Below are 24,552 nucleotides of genomic sequence, written 5' to 3' on the forward strand. Positions count from 1 at the left end.
CCTTGTGTGTCTCTCCCCATCTTCCCAACCCACCTCATCACTCGACCCTCCATCCTCCAGAGGTATCCACCATCCTGAGTTTAGTGTTTATTCTCAATCATCTCTTTTTTTTTTTTCTCAATCATCTCTTTATGCGTGACTACATATGTCCTTAAACAACATACAAAATTCATTTGCGTTGTCTCAAAATTTAGGGGGAGGCTGTCTGAGAAAAGACAACACAGGAAGCTTTTGGGGTGGTGGAAATATTCTATATCTTGACTGTGAAGTGGTTACAAGGTATATGCATTTCTCAAACTCACTGAACTGCACACTCAAAATGAATGAATTTTATTGTATGTAAATTATACCTTAAAAATTTGTTATTGTTTATGTCTTTAACTTAACAGGGGAGTTAAGGGGACATGTCTATAAGCAAAATTAGCCAATGTCAAGAGAGTATCACAAGCTCAAAAGATTAGAAATTGCTACTCTAACTTCCTTGCCAGGCATACAAGATGATCTGATTACCAACTAAGTGATGAAGTGGCACATACCTACAAGGACTAAAAATAACATTGGAGGGGCGCCTGGGTGGCTCAGTGGTTGGGCGTCTGCCTTCGGCTCAGGGTGTGGTCCCTGAGTACCCGGATGGAGTCCCACATCAAGCTTCCCTCAGGGAGCCTGCTTCTCCCTCTGTCTAGGTCTCGGCCTCTCTCTGTGTGTCTCTCATGAATAAATAAGTAACTAATCTTAAAAAAATAACATTTGAAAGGAAATACTTGGTTTATTAGAATAGAGGGAGCATGGATGATTTTTCCCACTGTGTTTGTTGCTGTCTTCTACAACAAATAAAAATACAGGAAAAAATGCACTGCCTAGTTCCATAATTAGATCTAGGAGTTACAGGCAGGTCACAATCACCAATGTAGATGAAGCCAACACTCCATTGTGGTTCCCAAAGCCTCAGGGGGCCAAGGGTGGCCCTGGAGGTGTGGGACATATTGGGCTCTGCCTGGGGGGCTGGCAGTGTCATGCAGTTAGCTCACAGGAAACTGCTCTTGGTACTTTCATTCTCTTTTATTTTACAACACTGTGAGGACACATTTATCTCCCTGGTGATATATTTATCTGGCAATCCTGTGATTGTGAGGAATTCACAAGGAAAAAAATAAAAATATGAGGCGTCAGACCAACACAGCCCTGTTTAAAAATAAAGGCAATGACGTTCAAGTGCCTGCCAAGACTCCCTGGTTTGCTTTTCTTTTCGGTGCTTGTAAGTACATCGTATATAAATTTCTCAAAACATGGTTTTTATAGTCTGCTTCCAATACAAAAGTATGTATTAGGCTCCAAAACAACTTATTGAATTATTCCTTCCTTTTAGTAAATGATAGCTCTCAATAATGTTTTTCCTACTTTTTAAAAGTGGAACCTAAAAAGACAGATTTCTCAAACATTCTTATACCTTTCTCTGCCCTCCCTTGGGGCGGGGATGGGGGACCAAGAAGCAAAATGAAAGAAAACACATTTACCAACCCAAACTGAAGGGCGACTTTTCATGTTCAGGTAAAATTAAAACCAAATTACAGCTGCAACTTAAAAATAGGCACGTGAACCTATTTTAGCCACATTATAGCCATACTACAAACACCTAGGATAAAAACAAAACAAAACAAAAAACAAAAAACAAAGAACAAAAAAAACCACAACTAGGATAGAGTTGCATTGGACATTTGAATTCTATAAATGCAAATTGCTACGTAAGCATGGACAGGCTACTGAAGTACTTACTAAACTTACTAAGCCACTGTCTTGAAAAGATGAGTCATCTGGCTGGAATCCACTTACCCACGGGGAGGGCTACTACTGCTGCTCCCTTGTTCAACAACTACAGAAAGAGCAGTGGAGTGACTTAGGGGAAAAACTGGAGCTTAGAAGAGACAGCTGAGTGGGACATATCCAAGAGCTTGCCCCCCACGCCACCGCATGCACACAACCTGGACTGCTCTTCGCGCTCCAGCTCCCTGATTTATGGCGCTGGCAGACCAAGGCAGGAAGGCAGGGGCTACTGCCAAGGCCACAGAAGGGCCAGAAAACAGGTCAGTACAAGTGGGGCAGCCAAGAAAGCAGCAACTGACCGCAGGCCCAGGACCTGTTGCAGGTGTCTACAGCATGCGTTTCCGGATGGGCCCAGGGGAGGAGAGGCACTGCTTGCTGTTCATAGATCGGGCCCTGGACTTTAAAGCCTTTCCCCAGGGGATCCCTGGATGGCTCAGCGGTTAAGCGTCTGCCTTCGGCCCAGGGCGTGATCCTGGAGTCGCGGGATCGAGTCCCACATCAGGCTCCCTGCATGGAGCCTGCTTCTCCCTCTGCCTGTCTCTGCCTCTCTCTCTCTTTCTCTGTGTCTCTCATGAATAAATAAAATCTTAAAAAAAAAAAAAAAAGCCTCTCCCCAGCACACTACCACCAGAAAAGAAAGAGCAAGGCCCTCCTACCATATGGCCACACTCCCACAGCTACACTAGAAGTCCACGGTGCAACCACTTGGAACTAAAAGGCTTAGTTGAAAATTTCATTATTATATTAAACAGGCACTTAGTTCCCTGAAGGAATTTATGATGCTCTCGGGCATGAACAGTCTTCTCAGAGAATGGCTTTCCAAGTGTGGGCTCAGAACCATTATTACTAGCAGTTTACATACCCCTTCCTCCCTAACACCATTGGCATTCCTGGAAGGGGCAGGTATGCTCGGCCCATGTGTCTGACTGTAGGTCCAGTTTCAGGGAAATACCATGCCCTGAACTTAGAGAGGGTTTAGTGCATTCCTGAAGACTTACTGCCATTTATTCTCAACAGCTATAAAAGAGAGCCCTTTGGAGAGCCTTGGGGCTGAGCTTATGTTTCCGGACACTTTCTAAGAGTGCCTGGACATGGGGAGAGTTTGAAGAGCATCACTGTCCCAATTCTGTTCCTTGTACTCTTTCCTAAGACTGGCACGCCCGAGATGCCCCTGCCAGCTCTCACTTTACAGGAGGAAGGCCCAGAATACCAAAGAGACAATTCAGGAGACTAGTTTGAACACTAATAAAGGGAATAACTAACTAATACCTGGATAATAAGGCTCTTCACCAGTCAAGGGATCCTCGTGTCTTTGCTTTCAGCAAAGCTAAAGGAAGGCTCAATCAGAATGTCTACTGATAAACTACTAGAAACAATCCCTTGTGATAGTAAACTGGGCAATTTAGAGGATATAACTTGGAAAGCGTTTAAATAATTGAGCGAATGCTATAACAAAACTCACTCTGTATCCATCTACTTATTTATGTGAACAAAGTTTCTCAGAACTTTTATCTACACAATCAAAAACAGAATTGATGCCAAATCTGGTCTTATTCAAGCATAGATACGTGAATCAAGTGGAAAAATATCCATCGTCTTAAGAGATATACTTAAGAAAATTAGCTTTTTCTAAATAATAATTATCCATAAAATACATAATAGTTTAATCAATTGTGTACCAATAATAATTATAATAATTTAATTAAAGAAAAAAACTTCAGGATGCCTGGGCGACTCAGCAGTTGAGCGTCTACCTTTAGCTCAGGGCATGATCCTGGGGTTCCAGGATCAAGTCCTACATTGGGCCCCCCATAGGGAGCCTGCTTCTCCGTCTGTCTAGGTCTCTGCCTCTCTCATGAATAAACAAATAAATAAATCTTAAACAAAAAAAGAAAAACTTCACACTTAGAATTTTATCTTCCTAGGAAAGAGCCAACATTTAAAATGGAGACTTAGGGACACCTGGGTGGCTCAGCGGTTGAGCACCTGCCTTTGGCTCAGATCCTGTAGATCCTGTGGTCCTAGAATCGAGTCCCACTCCTTGCATGGAGCCTGCTTCTCCCTCTGTCTAAGTCTCTGCCTCTCTCTGTGTGTCTTTCATGAATAAATATATAAATAAAATCTTTAAAAAATAAAATAAAATGTAGACTTATATACAAATTTTTGTTGCAAAGAACCTATGCTCTTTTATAGATGTCTGCCAAGAGTATCCAGGCAGGTGGGGAGGGGACACATATTTACTGTCCTTGGTCTGTATTGCAGCCCCCTCCATCTGTGAAGTTTCTATGATTTGCTGCGACTACACAACTCCCTAAGGGTGCTCACTGCTCTCTGGTTAGGGTTACACAGAGGAAGCCCTTTCCCCTTTGCAGCCCCCAGAACCCCCACTGAGAAACACTTGTTTGGTAAAAAAAAAAGGGCTAGTCCTGATTCTAAAATCCAAACCAAATCCAGTCACAAAGAACCTGGTTTGAACACAGGGGAGAGGCTGCCTTTAGGGGGAGATGGGGCCTGCAGTCTCTTGTAGCCCGATACTGAACTTCACCTGGGAGTCGATGACAAATATCAGTGCTCCTGTTCCCCGGAAGATCATCTCATAGTCAAAGGTAGGATCAAAAAAGTCAATCTGTCCTGGGAAGTCCCAAATCTGAAAATTAACAAAGGAGCTATTGGAAACATCTTCCCGGCAGATCTTGTTTGTGCTCTCCAAGAACAGTGTTTCGTTGGGAGACATTTTGTGAAAGACAACTTTCTGAATAGATGACTTGCCACTTCTCCTCAGGCCCATGAGCAGGATTCTTGGCTTCACCTCAGTGCTGAAGGGATCGCTGAAGTCCAGAACTGGAGAAACCACAAAACAAGAATGAGAGTGAATCGATTTCACAGTGGTTAATTAGAGGAGTTTCACTTCCACCTCAGATGTGATTTATGATTCACAGTCAATGCTAATCTTCCAAACACAAAGACTGCTAACTACAGCACTCCCATTCACTGAGGGGCCTCTGAGTAAGTTCAGAACACGGAAAAATACTGTTTCACGATCTGTCACACCATTCCAGAGGGCCAGAAAACCTGTACAACTTCACATCACAAGCAGTGAAGCTGGTGTGAAGAATATAAAGCTTTCCTGGAGCAGACCATGACGGGAAAAATCCAGTCTCAGCATTCCAAAGCAACGTCTTCTTTGTCTAGATCATCAGAGTGTCTCTCTGCCCTAAAGAGATGCTTGTTCATTTGAGTTATGACTCAAACAATTTTGGACTTCACAAAAGTTTAAAACGTTGGTGCTTCAAAAGACACTATCAAGAAAGCCAAGACAACCCACAAATTGGAAGAAAACACCTGCAAATCACATATGTGATAAGGGACTAGTCTCCAGATATATAAAGAACTCTTACAATGCAATAATAAAGACAACCTAATAAAAAAAAAAACGGGCAAAGGCAGTTCCCCAAAGAAGATACAAAAATGGCCAGTAAGCACATGAAACAAAGCTCTACATCATTAGCCATCAAAAAAAAAAAAAAAAAAAAAAAAAAAAACCAATGAAAACCACAATAAGATGCCACTTCACACCCACCAGAATGAGTATAATAAAAAAGACAAGTAATAAACAAGTGTTGGTGAGGCTATAGAGTAATTAGAACCCTCATCCACTACTGGTGAGAATGATGTGCTTTCAACAGTTTGGCAGTTTCTTAGAAGGTTAAACACTGAGTCACCATATGACTCAGCAATTCCACTCCTAGGAATATATTCAAAGAAATGAAAATATATGTCCAATGTACTTGAATTTCTTTTTTGTTCATACAGGAGTCACAGTAAACTTCCAAGTTAAGTATAATTAAAATATTCAAAAAAAATAAAAAAAATAAAATATTCAGAGAAAATGTGGTACCCATAAAACAAGAACAGAGAGTTTCAGAATAAGAGCAACCATGAAGGGATCCCTGGGTGGCGCAGCGGTTTGGCGCCTGCCTTTTGCCCAGGGCGCGATCCTGGAGACCCGGGATCGAATCCCACGTTGGGCTCCCGGTGCATGGAGCCTGCTTCTCTCTCTGCCTGTGTCTCTGCCTCTCTCTCTGTGTGACTATCATAAATTTAAAAAAAAAAAACTAAAAAAAAAGAGCAACCATGAAAAATGGCCTTAGAGATGTTAGAAATAAAAATATAATTGTGTGTATGGGGTGGGGGTTAGATATAAGGATTGAAAAGTAGAATAAAGATAAAGAGGGCAATAGTGAACTAGAACATCAAATCTTCTCAGAATGTAGTACAAAGGGATACAATGCTAGAAAGTATGAGATAATGGTTAAAGTGACATCAGGAATAATTATAATTATAATTATCTCAAACCAACAGAAAATATAAATACTTGATAAAATACATTAGAAAAGGGTCCAGACGGATGCACAGCAAACAAAAAGTGCATGAGTGAAAGATTTGGGGGGAGGGACGCCCAGGTGGCTCAGCAGTTTGGCGCTTGCCTTTGGCCCAGGACGTGATCCTGGAGACCCAGGATTGAGTCCTGCATCAGGCTCCCTGCGTGAAGCCTGCTTCGCTGCCTGTGTCTCTGCTTCTCTCTCTGTATTTCTCATGAATAAATAAATAAAATAAAAATAAAATAAAATCTTAAAAAAAAAAAAGATTTGGGGGAATCATCAAAGGGGTTTGGGCTTTAATTTTTTTTTTTAGTAATCTCTACACCCAACATGGAGCTCCAACTCATAACTCTTAAGATCAAGAATTGCATGCTGCTTCGACTGAAGCAGCCAGGCACCCTGTGGCTTTAATTATAGAAAGGAAACACATTTATATTTATATAATTAAAATTAGTTTTTAAGAAAATGTTTAATGTAGAGAGAGTTCTGACAGATACAGAAATATTTCAAGATATTAAATATTCTTTATTTTATTTTTTTAAAAGATTTTATTTATTTATTCATAGACACACAGAGAGAGACAGGCAGAGAGACAGGCAGAGGGAGAAGCAGGCTCCACACAGGGAGCCCGATGTGGAACTCGATCCCAGGTCTCCAGGATCACACCCCAGGCTGCAGGCGGCACCAAACCACTGCACCACCAGGGCTGCCCTTAGATATTCTTTAAATTGCGATTTCAACTCAACACTTTCTCATTAAGTGGTTGTTGTAAGGTTTCTGTTTTTTTCAATACAATAAATATATTGGGATGCCTGGGTGGCTCAGTGGTTGAGCATCTGCCTTCAGCTCAGGATGTGATCCCAGGATCAAGTCCCACATCGGGCTCCTGCATGGAGCCTGCTTCTCCTCCCTCTGCCTATGTCTCTGCCTCTCTGTCTCTCACTAATAAATAAAATAAAATCTTAAAAAAATAAAAATAAAATAATAAATAAATACACTGGTTAATGTACTGAAAGTAGTAAGTCAGTTGGACAAAAAGATATGCAAAACATGGTTATCTTGGAGCTACTCAAAATCCAGTCTAGACGATGTGGTATGGGCAAAAAGACAGAGAAACAAATCATTGGAATATAATAAAGAATCCGGACATAAACCCACATATACCAGGACAACTGAGTTTTGACAAAGATTAAAGCCAACTCCATGGAGACAGGGTAGTCATTTTCACCAAATGGTGCTAAAACAAATGAATATTCATATGTTAAAAAAAAGGAATTTCAATCCACATCTCACACCATATACAAAAATTAACTCAAAATAGATCATAGACCTAATTTTAAGTCTCAAACTATCCAACTTCTAGAAGAAAATATTTATGACTTTGGGTTAAACAAAGATCTTTTAGATATAACACCCTCCCCCCAATATTGATAAATTGGACTTAATTAAAATAAAATCTTCTGCTCTACAAATGACACCATTAAAATAATAAAAAAAAGGCAAGCCACAGATTAGAAGAAAATATTTGTAAATCATATATCTGATAAAGAATTTGTAGCTGGAATATGTAAGGAACTCTAAAAACTTACTAATAAGAAAACAAAACTCTATTTTCAGAAAGATGGGGAAGCAAAAGACTTGAACAAATAATGCACCGAAGAAGACTTATGGAAGGTAAATTTGTACATAAAAAGATGCTCAGCACATCATTAGTCATCAAGGAATATAAATCAAAACCATAATGAGATGCTATTGCTCACTCGCTAACATGGCTAAAATTAAGAACACAGGCAGTAACAAGTATTGAGGAGGATGTAGAGGTACTAGAACTCTCATACACTGCTAGTGGAAATGTAAAATGGTACAACCATTTTAGAAAACAGTCTGATGATTTCTTGAGAAGTCAAACATATATTACCCCAGCTACTCCACAGCTATATATTTACCTAAAAGTAATCAAAGTATATATCCATACTTGTACACAATGGCTCAGAGCAATTTTATTTGTAATAGTCAAAGACTGTTAACAACCCAAATGTTTATCAACAGGTGAATGGATAAACAAATTGTGGTGCATCTCAGCAATAAAAAGAAATTGTTGATACATATGACTTGGATGAATATCAAAATAATTATGCTGAGTGAAAGCCAGTTGAAAAAAAATCACACTCTGTGATTTCATTTACGTAAAGTTCTAAAAACTGTAAACTCATCTACAATGACAACTAGCAGATCAGGAGTTGCCTGGGAAATGGAAGAGGTAGTGAGAAGGGGTCAGAGGGAGAGACCTCGAAGGGGTATAAGAAAACTTTTGGGGGTGATGGATACATCCTTGGTTACGGTTTCATAGGTGTACACTTACGTCAAAACTTATCAAATAGATGTACTTAATTTTATGTCAAATATACCTCAATAGAGCTTTTTTATTTTTTTAAAGATTTTACCCATTTATTCATGACACACACACACACACACACACACACACACACACACACACACACGGGGGCGGGGGCAGAGACACAGGTAGAGGGAGAAGCAGGCTCCATGCAAGGAGCCCAAACCAGGACTCAATCCTGGATACCCAGGATCACGCCCTGGGCTGAAGGCGGCACTAAACCGCTGAGCCACCTGGGCTGCCCAACAGAGATTTTTAAAAAAAGATTTATTTAGAAAGAGAGAAAGAGAGAGCGTAAGAGAGGGGCAGAGGGAGAAGGAGAGAAATCCTCAAGCAGACCCCACTGAGCATGGAGCCTGATATAGGGCTCAAGCCTACGACCCTGAGATCATGACCTGAGCCGAAACCAAGAGTTGGTTGCTTAACCAACTGAGCCACCCAAGCGCCCCCTCAATACAGCTGTTTTAAGAAATGTATTCTCTGGGGCACCTGGCTGGCCCAGTCGGTAAAGCATAGACTCTTAATCTTGGGGTTTTGAGTTCAAGGCCCATGTTGAGTGCAGAGATTACTTTTAAAAAATTAGAAAGTGGGCAGCCCGGGTGGCTCAGCGGTTTGGCGCCTGCCTTCGGCCCAGGGTGTGATCCTGGAGACTCAGGATCGAGTCCCACGTCGGGCTTCCTGCATGGAGCCTGCTTCTCCCTCTGCCTGTGTCTATGCCTCTCTCTGTTTCTCTCTCTGTCTCTCTCATGAATAAAGAAAATCTTTAAAAAAAAAAAAAGTTAGAAAGTAAATAAAAATAAAATAAAAGTTAAAAAAGAAAACCTAAGAAAAAATGTTTAAAAATGTATCCTCAAGGACAAAAATGGAAACCTCAAGAGCTATAGTTATTCTATTATCACCTCGCAAACAGTGTTAGATCAATGCAAAGAGTAGGGGAGAAATGCCCATGGGCAGTAGGAAGGAACTCAGCACATTACAAGAGTTATGAATGCAGACAAAGCAGCACAGGGTTTGGATGGGGATGATGGGTGTGGGGAGAAGGAGGCTCTCTGAGTGGAGCCCAAATGTAGGTGAAGGTAGAATGCCTTTTGTAGAACAGGGAAGTATGTGTGCAACGAAAACTCAGCAGCCATGTATGAAAGTACCTTCCTATGCCAGGTACTGTGCTAGGCACTCTCCACACCCCATCCTATTCAACTCTTTCAGGAATACATAGTGTTACATCCATCTCATAGGTAAAGAAATTTCAGGCTCAGGAAGGTTAAGTAACATTCAAACCGAGGGCTAGCCCATCCAAAATCTATGCATTCTGTTTCTGCTGCGCAACACAGCATCAACAATCCAATAGATATTGGATTGCGCAACAATCCAATCAAAGAAAGCAAAAGCTCATGTTAAATTATGTACAAGCACAAAAATATTTAAGTGTTTATACATGTCTTTATTTCTTCCCAATTTATACTGCTGGATGTCAGTGTAGATTTTATCTTCCTTAAGGTCTGCAAGCGTCTCTGCAGCATGACCATCCATGCTGGTGCCTTGGAGGACAGAATTCCTCCTCCTGGGAGAGTGGGAGGTGATGGAGGCCACTGTGTAGAGAGAAGGTGGTGTATTTGCACGTTATGTATATACACAGACTGGCTGGGAAGTGAGATGCACATGCTGCTACAACATACACACGTGGTTGGAAGTATTTCCTTCTCCCTGCCAAATTCAGGCACAGGCCACCAACGGTAAACTGCTGGGCAATGGTGAGCCAGATCAGCGAGGGTACCATCAACTCTGTGGAGACCCCTCAGACCCATGCAGATACATTTTACATTTAGCAGGTATGGACATGTGCCAGGTACCTTGCTAGGCATTTCTTAAACTTTTACCCCCTCCTCCTCAACATGATCTCTATCCCCCACCCCCCCAGCAATGAGGAGGTACAAGTCTGTTTTGCACCTGAGGAATCTGGGAGAAGGAACATGCCCAAGGTCACAGGGCTGGTATGTGGTGGAGTCCCCACCTAGGGCCTTAGCCAACAACCAGATGGCATTCAACAAAAACTGCAACAAAGAAAACAGAAGAGACTAGGAAATACCAGAGTACATCATGCATAGTAAGAGTACATACCACTAGCAAAACTCTTTTAGATTTACTTAGACATACATAGTGTTGATTCACAATATAAATGTTATTTGTTATGTGAACCACACTCAAAAGCACTTTGTTAACCACTGCTATTGACCAGAAGAGGTTTCTTATATCAGAGGACTACTGACAAAAGTCCCTCCTTTGGGGTGCCTGGCTGGCTCAGTCAGTAAAGCATATGACTCTTGATCTTGGGGTCATGAGTTTGAGCCTCACCTTGGGCACACAGATTACTTTAGAAAATAAATAAAATTTTTATTTATTTTTAAATATTTTTTTTCAAAGAATTTATTTATTCATGAGAGACAGAATGAGAAAGAGAGAGAGGCAGAGACATAGGCAGAGGGAGAAGCAGGCTCCATGCAGGAAGCCTGATGTGGGACTCCGGGATCACGCCCTGAGGCAAAGGCAGCCACTCAACCGCTTTTGTTTAGGCGTCCCTAAACAAAATTTTTTAAAAATTGATTTGCCATTACTCTCAAACACGATGGGCCTCTAGGGTCTGATACAGATCATGTGTATATATATATTTTTAAATCTCTCCTCTAATCCTCTCCCACCTCCCCTCACGCTTCTGAAACCTTGTGGGGTTTTTCAGAGACTCTCATCCCACTCTGGGAGTGATAGCAGGGAATGTACGTCAGGAAATGCAGCACCCAGCCTCCTGGCCAGCTGGCTCTCTCCACTAAACTTACCCTGTGCATCACCACTCGTTCAAGAACATCCTGAGCAAGGTGAAAGGAAGAGAATGAAGAATGAGAGCTGCAATAAAAGGACTAACACTTTAAAAAGAAAAAAAAAGAAAAGATCAGAAAGGAACCACAGGATTTGGGACTGGAGATGGCATCCAGGGAGGGCCCTTTAGAAGTGTCAGCGGGTGCTGGAGGAAGTTGCCGGGAGAGGTGAAATCTACCAGAGGGCAGTTTGTTCAGTTTCATAAAGGTTCCCTGATCCTCTGCCAAGTGTTAGACCGGGCTGAGCCAGGGGCTGCAGACACAAAGAAAGATTCATTCCTTAGTGATTAGAGGAGAAAATAGACAAGAAAAACTGACAATTACAATGCACTGCTATCGAGGTGTACGGGCTCAGAGAGAGGGCTCCCTGGAGAAAAATGTCTGAGTCTTAAAGAAAAGGAGGTGTGAAAGAGATGAACGAGGGGAAAGGTCGTGCCAGGAAGAGATTCTACCTTCCCTGGGGTTGAAGAAATGTAGTTTAAAGGCAAGAAAAGGCTGCACACTAGCCAGTGACTTCCTTCCCACAGCATTTTGAATAAAATCCAAACACTTTCTTTCCCCAGAAGGCCCTACAGAGGCTACCCTCTCATCCCCACTAGTTCCCTATCCTGTAACCACACTGACCTTCTGGTTCCTCACCTCTGGGTCTGGACCTGCTCCTCCCTCCACCTGACAGGCTTCCCTTAGCTTTCTTCCCATGCAGCCCAGCAGCAACTTTACCTCCTCTAGCTCAATCAGACCCCATCACCCTGTGTCTTCGGAATAGTACTTATTACTAGCGGCTCCTGAGTGGCTCAGTTGGTTAAGCCACCAATTCTTTATTTTGGCTCAGGTCATAATCTCAGGGTCATGATCTCAGAGTCCTGAGATCGAGCCCCGCATCTGGGCCCTTCACTGAGCAAGGAGTGCATGTGAGATGCTCTCCCTCTGCCCCTCCTCCTTCTCACTCTCTTTCAAATAAATCAATAAATCTTTTTAAAAATTAGTGCTTGTCACTATACAAAACTATCTTTTTACTTTACACTTTTGTCTTCTTGTCTGTTTACTTGTTTATTGTCTGTCCCACATATAGATAGGTAAATCACAAAGCATGTGGCTTGAGTCCAAGAAGTATCAGTTGATAGAGGAGCCTGTTACCTCCATAGCAAACAAAAACTGCAACAAAGAAAACAGAAGGGACTGGGAAATACCAGAGTACATCATGCATAAGAGTACAAACTGCTAGCAAAACTCTTTCAAGTCTACCTAGACATATGTAGTGCTAGTTCACAATACAAACATATTTTTTACTGCAGACCACAGTCAAAAATATTTTGTTGACTCTGTCACCCTATGAATGAGATGCCAGGAAGTTCGGATTTTACTTTGAAAGCCATGAAGAGGGACGCCTGGGTGGCTCAGTGGTTGAGTATATGCCTTCAGCTCAGGGTGTGATCCCAGGATCCAGGATCAAGCTCTGCACTGGGCTCCCTGCACTGGGAGCCTGCTTCTCCTTCTGCTTATGTCTCTGCCTCTCTCTCTCTCTCTCTGTCTCTCATGATTAAATAAATAAATCTTAAAAAAAAAGTCATGAAGAAATCACTAAGAATTTTAGGGGAAACTAACATGTTCATTTTCACACTTCAAGAAGTTCACTCCAGAAACAGATCTCCTAGAGGGGGTCAGTATGGAGACAGGGAAGGGGTCTAGAGTAAGCCACTGTGGCATGAAAATTATACTGAGTGAAAGATATTGAAGTCCCTGAAATCCCTTATTTGCCTAAAGTAGAAGCAAAAGAACTCACTTGCCATAAATCTCCTTCCCAGAAGCAGCTCTAATCTTTTGGTGAAGACTGAAATTGAGACAGAAGTTGGCATCACACTCAAACAGACATGGTTCCCAAACTATCCTATCTCCCAGCTGTTCTCTTGTGCGCCCATTTATCTTTCCAAAAAGTCACTTGTTTTTTCCATAAATGCCCTTTCCCCAACTCCCTTCCAAGAAGTCATTCATTATCCCAGAACTGCCCCTCTGCCCCTCCCCATCCTCTATTAGGATAGTAATAAAGCCAGAATTCTGGAACGCCTGGGTGGCTCAGCAGTTGAGCCTTTGCCTTCAGCTCAGGGCATGATCCTGGAGTCCCGGGATCGAGTCCCACATCACCTCCCTGCATGGAGACTGCTTCTCCCTCTGCCTGTGTCTCTGCCTCTCTTTTTCTGTGTCTCTCATGAATAAATAAATACTTTTTTTTTAAAAAAAGCCAGAATTCTAAACACTTTTTTTAAGTTTATTTATTTAAATAATCTCTACTGCCAACATGAGATCAAGAGTCGCATGCTTTTCCGACTCAGCCAGCCAGGCACCCCTCTAAACACCTGGTAAGTTGCATTTTCTGTGAACTCTCATGCATTAGTACATAATTAAATCTGGTTTTCTCTTGTTAATCCATCTTTTGTCAGTTTAATTTGCAGGCTCCCAATTCAGAACCTAAAAGAGTAAAGGAAAAGCTTTTCCTCCCCTGACAGCAATTCAGTTATTCTAGAACACAAATGAGAAATGAAAGGACTAATAAGGCACAGGCCATGGAAATGGTCAGAAGAAATGGATTTGTGAGTAGTCCAAATCAACTCAATAGTATTTAGTGATTCCCTGGACGCAGATGATGAGGGAGAAAGAAGCCCCAAGTTTCCAAGCTGGCAGACCATGCTAACAAGAGCCCGTTCACAAAGATGCCAAAGTGAAAGGGGCTGAATGGGTATTTGAAGTTGTGGAGTGTGGGGTGTTTGTCCACCTGCAGCTCAGGTGAGAGAAGGATCCAGGGCCTGGGAAGAACATGAGGTCACAGACAGGTTTGAAGAGGGAATGTAGGTTGCTGAGGAAGTCCATGCCTCAACTCCTGGTTTTCCCCTAATTTTGTTGTCTGAGGGTGAAGGCATTTTTGACAGGTTTTAGCTCTGGCCAGCATGAAACAGCTCAAACCAACCTGCTCCAACCTCTTATCGCCCAGCAGTTATCATTTACTGACCACCTGCATAGCATGTAGGGTCACCTCTAATCCTCAAATTGATAACATACATCCTTTACAGATGCAAAAACTGAGGCCTCAGTGCTTCCTACAGTAAACACTCCATAGATGTCCGCTGGGTGGGATAATGAAATGAAATGAATGAAAGTGACAAAGCAGAGTTTGAAGCTAAATTAACTGAAGCTTTAAAAAGAAATTTGATATCTGACATTGGCCCAGATCAGCACCTGAGTATCAAAAGTATGATCTTTATGCTTAGGTAGTTTATCTACTGTGGTCAGGGACACTGAACATAGCTTATCTATCTTGTACTGGGTCCTGTCAAGGACCAAATTTTCCAAACAGCCTAGCTTTGTAACTAGACTTCTGGAAATCCCAGGGAAACTCAATCATTCAAGGAACAGTATTATGGGGAAGGGCCATCTAACTGGACCTGCAGGTTAATTACTTCATCAGTAACTGGCAAATCCCTTTCAAAAATCAATAGGCCTTAGAAATATACAAGGAAGGGAAAGATGCATGGCACATGGCTGCCTAGGGGCCACACCAGACTGATCTGTGGGATGGGAATGTTCACAGCAAAGAACCAGGAATCAGGAAAATGGGAACTAAAGGCCTGACCAGGGTTGGCCTTACCTTCTTAAGCTCAAGCGGTCTCTCAGGAGAGAATGAGACATCATATGGAATGTACTTCATCGGGCAGCCCAGATGGCTCAGCGGTTTAGCACCGCCTTCAGCCCAGGGTGTGATCCTGGGGACCTGGGATCGAGTCCCACGTTGGGCTCCCTGCATGGAGCCTGCTTCTCCCCCTGCCTGTGTCTCTGCCTCTCTCTTTCTGTGTCTCTCATGAATAAGTAAATAAAATCTCTAAAAAAAAAATGTACTTCATAAGTTCTGAAATACTATATAATCGAGAACTATTCTAATTAAGGAATGTTCTCCAAAAGGTGACACCTTTAAACAAGTCCAAAATGGGAAAACTAAACAGTTAATGAAAAGTTAGGATAATATGATGGCAGAGTGATGGTAAGCGGAATGGTTTAAATAGTACTGGATGGTGACAAACTGGGGTCCAAGTCCCAGCTCTGCCATGTACCAGCTGTGTGACCCCATACATGGCCCCTGGCCCATGAGTCTGTATATACACGTGCACCCCACCTTCCTTCCTTTCCTTCCCTCCCTTCCTTCCTTCCTTCCTTCCTTCCTTCCTTCCTTCCTTCCTTCCTTCCTTCCTTCTTTCTTTCTCTCTCTCTCTCTTTCTTTCCCCAGCCGAAGCCTAGGTAATGAGAGGTCTTTTTGTGGAATGTGGCTACAGTGAGAGACTCACACGGCCTTAAGGGAAAGTCAGAATTTCTTTGCTATTAGTATTCTGTTGTGTCACCACAGAAAGGCTTAAGTTTCTATTTATTTATGCTTTTAGGAAGAGGCCTCTGGTTTGTTTCTTTTTTTTTTTTTAATTTTTATTTATTTATGATAGTCACAGAGAGAGAGAGAGAGAGAGAGAGAGAGAGAGAGAGAGAGAGAGGCAGAGACATAGGCAGAGGGAGAAGCAGGCTCCATGCACCGGGAGCCCGACGTGGGATTCAATCCCGGGTCTCCAGGAGGATCGCGCCCTGGGCCAAAGGCAGGCACCAAACTGCTGCACCACCCAGGGATCCCTGGTTTGTTTCTATTTGCAATATTATCTGTGGTCCTTTACATTTCTGATAAATAGAACTACTTATACATTCAAGACCCCAGGAGCTCAGGGGTACCTGACTGGTTCAGTTGGTGAAGCATGCCACTCTTGATCTCAGGGTCATGAGGCCTGAGATTGAGTGTAGAGCCTACTTAATTAAAAAAAAAAAAAGGCCCAGGAGCTCAGGGAGAAATTATATCATAAGTGGGAATTAAATATGAATGATAATACCATTAATAAAAGAATATGCAAAAATCATAAAGACTATTTGATCAGCTACTTAGTAAGAATTAAATGCAAACAACATATATTTTCAAAAGTATCAAAGATTTTGAAGGTGATTTTTATTTATACGTGAAGACCAAATCTCTCTCTATGAAATCCTTTCCCATCACACTGACAGGTCACTAAAAACAATTCCATATATGAATATTTCCTTAACATATATATTCAGTAACATTTCGAATGTGTTCTGATTTACTAATGTCCCTGAAAAAATGCAAAGTGTTCATGTGAACTTTTTTTAACAATCACTTTGACAGTGATCTAGGTTGGTTTTCTATGGTCCCCTACTTGTGCACTGAGAAACTGAGCTGGTGTCTGCCCCAGAGGTCTCCAAGAGGAGAAAGTCGACAGCATCCTGAACTATTTAGGACAGGAGTGAAAAACCCATTTGCTTGAGTGTCACAGCACCAGGGAAAGCCATTGTTACAAGACAGCTTGAAAGCTTTCACAGAAGAGGAGGAACAGAAAAATTAAAAAAAAAAAAAAAAAAAAAAAAAGGTAAGGAACAGTAACAGAGGTAGAGAAGTAAGAAAAATAAGCAGGAAAGTGGCTGTGGTATGAAGTGAAATTGTGCCACCCACAACAGCTATGGGGGCCAAGGGACTGATTAAAGCAGATGGTAAACAGGGAGACATATAGTCAACTGGGGATCAACAAAGATGATCTTTCAAACTCAGAGCTACTGCCCTTATCCAGAACTCTAGAACTTAGCTTCTGCCTTTTTTAAAATCCCATCAGACTACCCTATAACTGTTCCAAAACAAAAATGGGAGAGATTTCTGATCAACGTATAGAATCAAGGATGCCTGGGTGGCTCAGGGGTTAAGTGCCTGCCTTTGGCCCAGGGCATGAGACCTGCCTGCATGGAGCCTGCTTCTCCCTCTGCCTGTGACTCTGCAGCTCTCTGTGTGTCTCTCATGAATAAATAAATAAAATCTTAAAAAAAAAAGTATAGAATCAAGATTCTATGATACCCTGAATCACTAAAACATGTTTGCAAAATATCTAATATAAAAATATGCTCCTAAGGTGCCCGGGTGGTGCAGCTGGTTGAGAGTTCAACCCTTGGTTTTCACTCAGGTTGTGATCTCAGGGTCAGGAGATCAACCCCTATGCTGGGCTCTGTGTGGAGTCTGATTAAGACCCTCTTTCTCTCTCCTGCTCCCTCTCTCCCCCTTCCCTACTCACATATTACATGTATTTAAACAAGCATCGTGGGGATCCCTGGGTGGCTCAGCAGTTTGGCGCCTGCCTTCGGCCCAGGGTGTGATCCTGGAGTCCGGGGATGGAGTCCCGCATCGGGCTGCCTGCATGGGGCCTGCTTCTCCCTCTGCCCATGTTTCTGCCCACCCACCCCCCCCCCCCCATGTGTCTCTAATGGATAAATAAATAAAATCTTAAAAAAAATAAACAAGCATCGTGCCTAAGGTGTGACTTTGGTCACATCATTTTTACTGTTCTATATTTCATCTGACTCTTCTGTATCCTTGGATTTCCAGGGCCAGAGGGAAACCCAGGAGATTAGGCATAGCCAGGGCTGTAGTCAACCCAACTCTTTTTTTGGACAAGGGAGAATTACAAGGAAAGGGATTTGCATTTCCATGAACTTGACCCTCTCCTAAACCTTGCTCAGGTTTACCTTATGTTGTGGCTGCAGAAAAGTCCTGGCACCTCTGAGCCAAGTCTCACTATCAGAAGAAGGATGATCTATCTCTACTTACTCTCAGGGAACAATGAGAGGATGAATTCACTAATAATTTTAAATTACTTTAAGAAAAAAAAAAAGCTGACACTCATGATTAATAGATGCAAACTGGTAGTTTCACTGCATTTACACCCATCACGGAAGTATCACCCGCTGACAGTCAATTTTTCGTGCCTCCAGTAACCACCTAAACTGTCACTTCCTCAGACCCTAAGAGAGTTCACAGGCTACTATGGAAACAGGACCGCACCTTAACTGGACTGTGGATGATGAGCAGCTGTCTTAGCCAAGTTTCCCTCTAAAAATCGGGAGGAACTTTGGGGAAAAAAACAATTTCACTTTCTGATTATGATCTTTTAATTGCTTTCCTTGTGATTGCAGTTTTTAAGGCACAATAATTTACTAAAGATTTAAACTCCATGTGTCTAAAAACAATCATTATATTTGCTGCAATTGTTTTTAATGGCTTATTTATTGCCTCCACTCACTGGAGTTTTATCTGGAGTGAGGAGGTTGAAGGTGAAACTCACCTTATCTCTGATTAACTATATTCAAAGAGGGGTGGAGAGGTGCCCAAGTCTGTCCTTAACAGAGCTGCAGTGCCCGAGAACACTCCTACTATTCATAAATAAAATTTGGAGTGCAAGCCAGAGAAGCGCAATTTAAGTTTCACCTTAGTTGCACTAAGTTTTCAAATTCTGCACATTGTGGTAAAACTTACAAGTCCCTCAGTTTAAAAATAAGCTCAGAGGTTCCTTCTAAGGCTAAGGGAAATGAAATTTACACTATCCACTTTCAATCTACCTTTTTTTTTTTTTTTTTTTTTTGCACAGTTCCTGACAAACTCCTTTGCAACTGACCTGGTGATGCTAGTCAGGTCTGCATCCCACCTGCCAAAGTACATTTCTGAACCTCACGGAAAAAGCCCCAGGTCTCCACGAAGCAAAGGCATTAAATCAAGTCCATTAGGACGGTAAAGGGAGAAGGGAGTTCATTAGAGAAATACTTTGTTCATGCTTCAAAATGTACCATACCCACCTTTCCTCAGAGTAAAAAAAAAAGTCCCTTCCCCTCCACATTCCATTTCTCACTTTTGAGAGCAGGTAAATGTAAATTTTACCAAAAATAACACAGGATTCTAATGCAGTATATGCCCAGGGCCCATTAGAAATTGAGATGACCCTTTTGCGGCACCTGAGGTCCCAGGAATCAAAGTCACAACTCCTAGCCTCCACCCTCGTCTCAACTTCCCAGGACCATATCAGTTGGCATGACACGACAGTTGTCGCTAGAACTGCTGACTGAGGAGCCTATCTGCCACTCTAGAAAGTGAATGCTCTGATAAGAGACTCTGCATTCAGGCCTAAACCCCAAAATCAAAGCCAGGGATACATGGAAAAAACAGGAATCTGAGATAATAGAGGAAGGCTTCTGAGACCAGACCACCTACCTACAGCTGGCCCAGCTTCAGTAATGTCTGCAGGAACAAATAATCATTTGTCGCTCCTCTTACCACATAAATACACTCAATGCAAAAGCAAGATTCCAGGTTGATCCCAAGAACTCACGAGGGATGATTTCATTACTGAAGTAATGAAAAGCATCAGTTACAGACGAGTTTGCCTTTAGGTTAGGAGCAGTGGGGAGCATTCAAGACCAGGCTCTGGGGAAGCCCTTTGTTCAGGAAATCCCACCCCTCAGGCAAAGCTTTACTTTCATTTCAATTTCAAGTCCTCAAGTCAAATTTGAAAAGTGCCCCCTAAAAGAGCTGCAGAATAAGCAGGTCCTTTACTTTCCATGGAACATCTCAGGTCCCCAGAACAATTCTCAAATTACAGGGCTTTTCTTCCCAGATATAGTCTCTTCTTTTTCTTTTTTTAAAAGAATATCACACATGCACCCTATTGTGTGTCTACCATTTCAAATATCTTCCAAACACATCCCCATTCTGAATCTCTGGAGTCTTCTAAGAATCTAGAAGGAGCTAAGGAAAGCAATTTGAATAATACAAAGCGACTGAACAATTTAATTACCAAAGGTAGCCCCAGAGACTCCAACAAAAGGGTTGAAAGCCTTTATCTACAAAAACGTGGCCACGTGCTCAACTGTGGGACCAATTATGGGGAGTGCAGAAGAGAGAAGCACACAGGTGCACACACCAATTTAAGCAAATGGAGAATTAGCACAAATCCTCTGTGGAGACAGGACACTATGAAAAAGTGTGACTTAAAAAGCTTCTTTCTCATCTATCAGGCTCAAGATTTAGTTAACTTTTTTTTTTTTTAAACTTTCTTCCCTTTCTGATTAATTGAAAGTAGCAGCTGGCGTATTTAAATCATGGGAAGCATCCTCCGCAGAGAGGCTTTGTATAGGAATTTTTAAGTTCAACGCGTTTTCAACAAAAGTTCTTCCAAATCACAAAGGTAGTTTTACCCCTCCCACAATTTCTTCAAAGTGAAATGTTGAGAAGTTAGTTCCTTCTTTAGCAAGCACACAGCTTTCATCTAAATGTTGTGTTTAACAGCCTCATTCTATTGACCTTCTCAAGTGACCTTACAATAAAAGACCTTTCCCCCTTGCTTTGGAGGCCAACAACAACAACAACAAAAAAAGATGAACCTTTCTGGAATCCCAAAAAACTCTCAACTTTCTTAGGCCTCAAGAATTTAAATACAGGACCCCCCCACCCCCACCACCACCCCCACCCCCAGGCTGAACAATTGCTAAATCCCACTTCTTAAACAGGAAACAGAGTTTGCCTCTGGATGGCAACGCAGTTCCCCGCCCCTCGCTCGCTCTGGGGCAAGCGCTGCCATGCCCAGGTGGTGACACCGAGCAGAGATAAGGTGTCCTAACAACTCTATTTGCCTGGATGCCGGGGAGCCCGCGGCCGCTCGGCGACTCCCCCCCCCCCACCTGCGCGCATCCCCCCGCGGCTCCACGGGTGCCCCCCACGCTGCAGACCCGGGCAGCCCGGGGACCCCTCCCGCGGCCACCCGGGCTAAGACTGACACCCGCAGCTGCCTACGACCCTGCCAGTCACGCCGCCGCCGGCTGCCTTTTTTAGCCACGACATCTGACCAGGCTTCGACAGCAGCATCCAGGGAGAGGTCCCAGGGCGCGCCGGGCGGTCCCCTCCCATTCCCAACCCCCAGACCCTGCGGAGAGGTCGGGGTGAGGGTGGAGGAGGGACCAGCCGTGGAAGGGGCCGGAGAGGGCGCGTTCCTCGTGCCCCTGCGCTCCCCCCGCCCCCCGCTCTCTCCGCGGGTCCGGGGCCACCCTCCGCCGCCTGCACCCGGGATCCCCCATTTTGCAGCCCCCGGTCGCTCCTCGGGCGCCCCGCCCCGCCCCCGCCCCCACCCCCACCTCCGCTCTCCGGGGTCCCCTCCAAGTCGGTGGCCCGCGCGCCCGGCCGGCCGGGGGGCTGGAAGACACAGGGGGCAGGGGCAGGGGCGGGCGCGGGCCGAGGGCGCGCGGGGCGGGGGGCCGGGCGGGGGCCGGGCGGGGGGCCCCGCGCTCACCTCCCTCCTCCGCCCCGCTGTCCGGGTCGGCGTCCGAGGAGTCGGGCCCGTCGCCGTAGTCCGCCAGCCCCACCAGCTCATCCTCCTCGTCGTCGTCCTCGTCCTCCGGCTGCGGCTTCCCCAGCACCTGGCTCATCGCTCCCACGGCCGGCCGGCCCGGGGGCGGCGGGGGTCCCTGGCGGGGGCCAAGCCTCCTTCCCCGCCGCTCGCAACCTCTCTCTCAATCGGGGTTTTGTCTGGAGGTTGGCGGGAGCCCGCGGAGGCAGGGCCGCGCGCCCCCCGCGGCGGTCGGCGTCCAGGTCCGGGGCTCGCGGTTCCCACCGCGCCCGGAGCCCCCCGCCCCGCCCCGCCCGCCGGCGGAGGAGTCGGCCGGAGCGCGGCAGTTCCTCCCCGAGGAGCGAGAGAGAGACTGCGTGACCCGAGTCACCTGACACACACTGTCACTCACACACACACACACACACACACACACGCACACACACGCGGGCGCGCGCGCGCTTTCCCGGGCTCCGGCTGCGCTCCGCGGGGCCCCGGGCCGAGGCGGCGCGCGCAGGCCGGGGCGGGCGCGGGGGGCAGGGCGGCGCGCACTCTCCACCTAAGCGGGAGCTCGCGGCGCACACGCCCCGGGCCGCGGGCTCCGGGCCGCTGCGCAGTCACCCACCGCGGCTGCGCGCCAGGGGCCCCCACGCGCGCCTCCTGCACGTGGTACCCGCCCAGGCCGGCGAGCCGGGGGCCTGCCCAACCCGGAACGTCTCCCCCTCCCCCCCACACCTCCAACTCACGCACCCGACCTCCTTCCCCAGGGTGCGTGGCCTGCTCCACTGTCAGCCTTGGAGAGGGTTCCGGTCCCGAGGCTGCCTCTTGCCTCTCCCCGACCCCAACACCGCTGCTGCGCCCGGGCCCCCACCCAGAGCAGCGTGCCTAGGACGCTGCATGGATGCTGAGGCTCCCCCGGGCAGAGAACTCCAGAGCAATGCACTGCAGAGGCTCAGTCTCCATGGCAATTGCCTTGCAGTGTGCGTTTATGGTTCAAAGTGCTTCCCACCAAGAATATTAAAAAAAAAAAAAAAAATCAGGCCTACCCAGATGTAAATGTTTCTTCAAAAAGGAAAGTGCCTCGTGGCTGCCTAGACTGAATAGTAATTCCTCTGCAGCATTTTGGAAAAGGTTGCAGGTGTACAACATGTTTAGAGGTTATTCGTGATCCCCACAACTGTCTCATTGTTTCGTAGACTGGGATCCCACATCTCAGAATGTTTCAAGCCTTGGGGTGGGGGGGTGAGGGGGGCAAGTCTCACATAGGAAGAGCAACAATGTGGGGGTGAAACTAAAACCTGCGTTTCTCCACAAGCTTTTTATCACAGGACAGACTGTACCCACCCTTTCTGGATACTGCCAAAATCACGTGGATGAACTTCCTTCTGTCAAGCACAATAAGAAATAAACCAGCTGGCCAGCATGGTGATCCAGATCCTACAGGTGCCAACAGCGCAGCAGGTGGCGTGGGGGAGGAGGCAGGGAGCTGAGACTGCAGGCTCTTGGGGCCCAAGGGTGCTGCCTCTGTCAGAAACATTTATTGAGCACCTATTATATGCCAGGGGCTGAGCTAAGTGTGGGATGGAGGGCGGGTCCACCTACACAGCGTAGACAGTGTTCCTGACACTGTGTTCCTGACATAGAGGACCTCTCAGTTTAGCAAATCATAACTCAAGTCCTGAATTTTATAGTAGTTGTGTTAAAGGCAGATGTAGACACCTTGGAGGTGGCTGCTTCTGACTGGGAAGGTCTTCAGATTTTCCAAGTGGAGGAAGCATAACTTGATAGGACTGTATCAGTCAAGGTCCTTTCTAGGAGGAAAACAGATGGCAGGGAGAAAGATTTTAACTTATAGAAAGTTTTACATTAAGGGACTATTTACAGAGGCATGGGCAGGGTTCAGGGAATCAACACAGGGATTAGTAACAGTGTGAAGATACTATTAACCCTAAAATATTAGGAGGAAAGGAAAGGATCTGGAGTACTGGACCGGGGGCACAAAATTGGAGCTCTAGATGATGAGAAAGCAGCCACTTTCAAAAGCACCTCACTGTCAGGGAGACAGTAATAGAAATATGCTGACATATCTCTCCAACTGCCATTCTCCTAGAAGTGCCTCCCAGTGGCCAAACCCAGCTGGAAACCAGAGGGCAAGGAAGTCTAGAACCTAGTCCAGGATGCCTAGCACAGGGCAGATAGTGGGTCCCAGGCTGGGGCTGGAATAGGGGGCAAATAGCATAGCCAACAGAAGAAGGCTCTACTTGTTCTTATCAGAGGAAGTTACTCTAGGGGTAATTTTCCTGGCACATTTTCATCCATTTTATAAAAGGACGTCCCCAAGAGGAAGGAAGGAGTCTTCTCCCAGAGTAGATTTAACGACTTTCAGGTATCCCAGAACAAACCCACCAGCTTGAGAAGGACATTGAGCTGGCTTGATTCATACTGCAGACGGCTACTTATGGGGCCATAGAAGCCAGTCCAAAGTCAGGCTAGACAGGGCGTTCCTGGGCTGGTTGTTGAGTGTGTCTGCCCCAGGGACCTGGGGGTTCAAGATAGGACAGTTCCTAAGGCAGAAGTCCCCCTGTGCCTGAGACCCAGAAAGGATGGAGATATTTGATGATCCTCTGCTTTTCCCCAAAAAAGATAGATTTTAGAGGGAACACCAGCAGTAAATTGGAGCATACCCTAAAATATTTGAGAATTGGAGCATTCTTGAGAAAAAAAGGAACAAATCCATAAAAAATCAATAAGAGCTAAATCTTCAATTGTGCTCCAGCCCAAGGTAGATAAAAGTCATATATAGGTTTAAGAAATTCTAATTCATTGTCATTCACAAATGTATAGTATTGATAAAG

General features: G+C 44.7%; 1 protein-coding gene across 1 annotated transcript in view; it reads right to left on the bottom strand.

Annotated features, from left to right (window-relative positions):
- Positions 1–22,004, bottom strand: part of RRAGD (Ras related GTP binding D) — a 41,748-nt gene extending 19,744 nt beyond the window's left edge. The window contains exons 1-2 of the mRNA XM_025444525.3: positions 21,662–22,004; positions 4,367–4,662 (exon numbers count right to left, since the gene is read on the bottom strand). Coding sequence (XP_025300310.1) covers positions 4,367–4,662; positions 21,662–21,797 — 432 coding nt within the window. The 5' untranslated portion in view covers positions 21,798–22,004. The remainder of the gene's footprint in view (positions 1–4,366; positions 4,663–21,661) is intronic.
- Between the last annotated feature and the right edge of the window lie 2,548 nt (positions 22,005–24,552).

The sequence above is a fragment of the Canis lupus genome, chromosome 12 (genome assembly GCF_003254725.2).
Source record: "Canis lupus dingo isolate Sandy chromosome 12, ASM325472v2, whole genome shotgun sequence".
Taxonomy (NCBI): domain Eukaryota; kingdom Metazoa; phylum Chordata; class Mammalia; order Carnivora; family Canidae; genus Canis; species Canis lupus.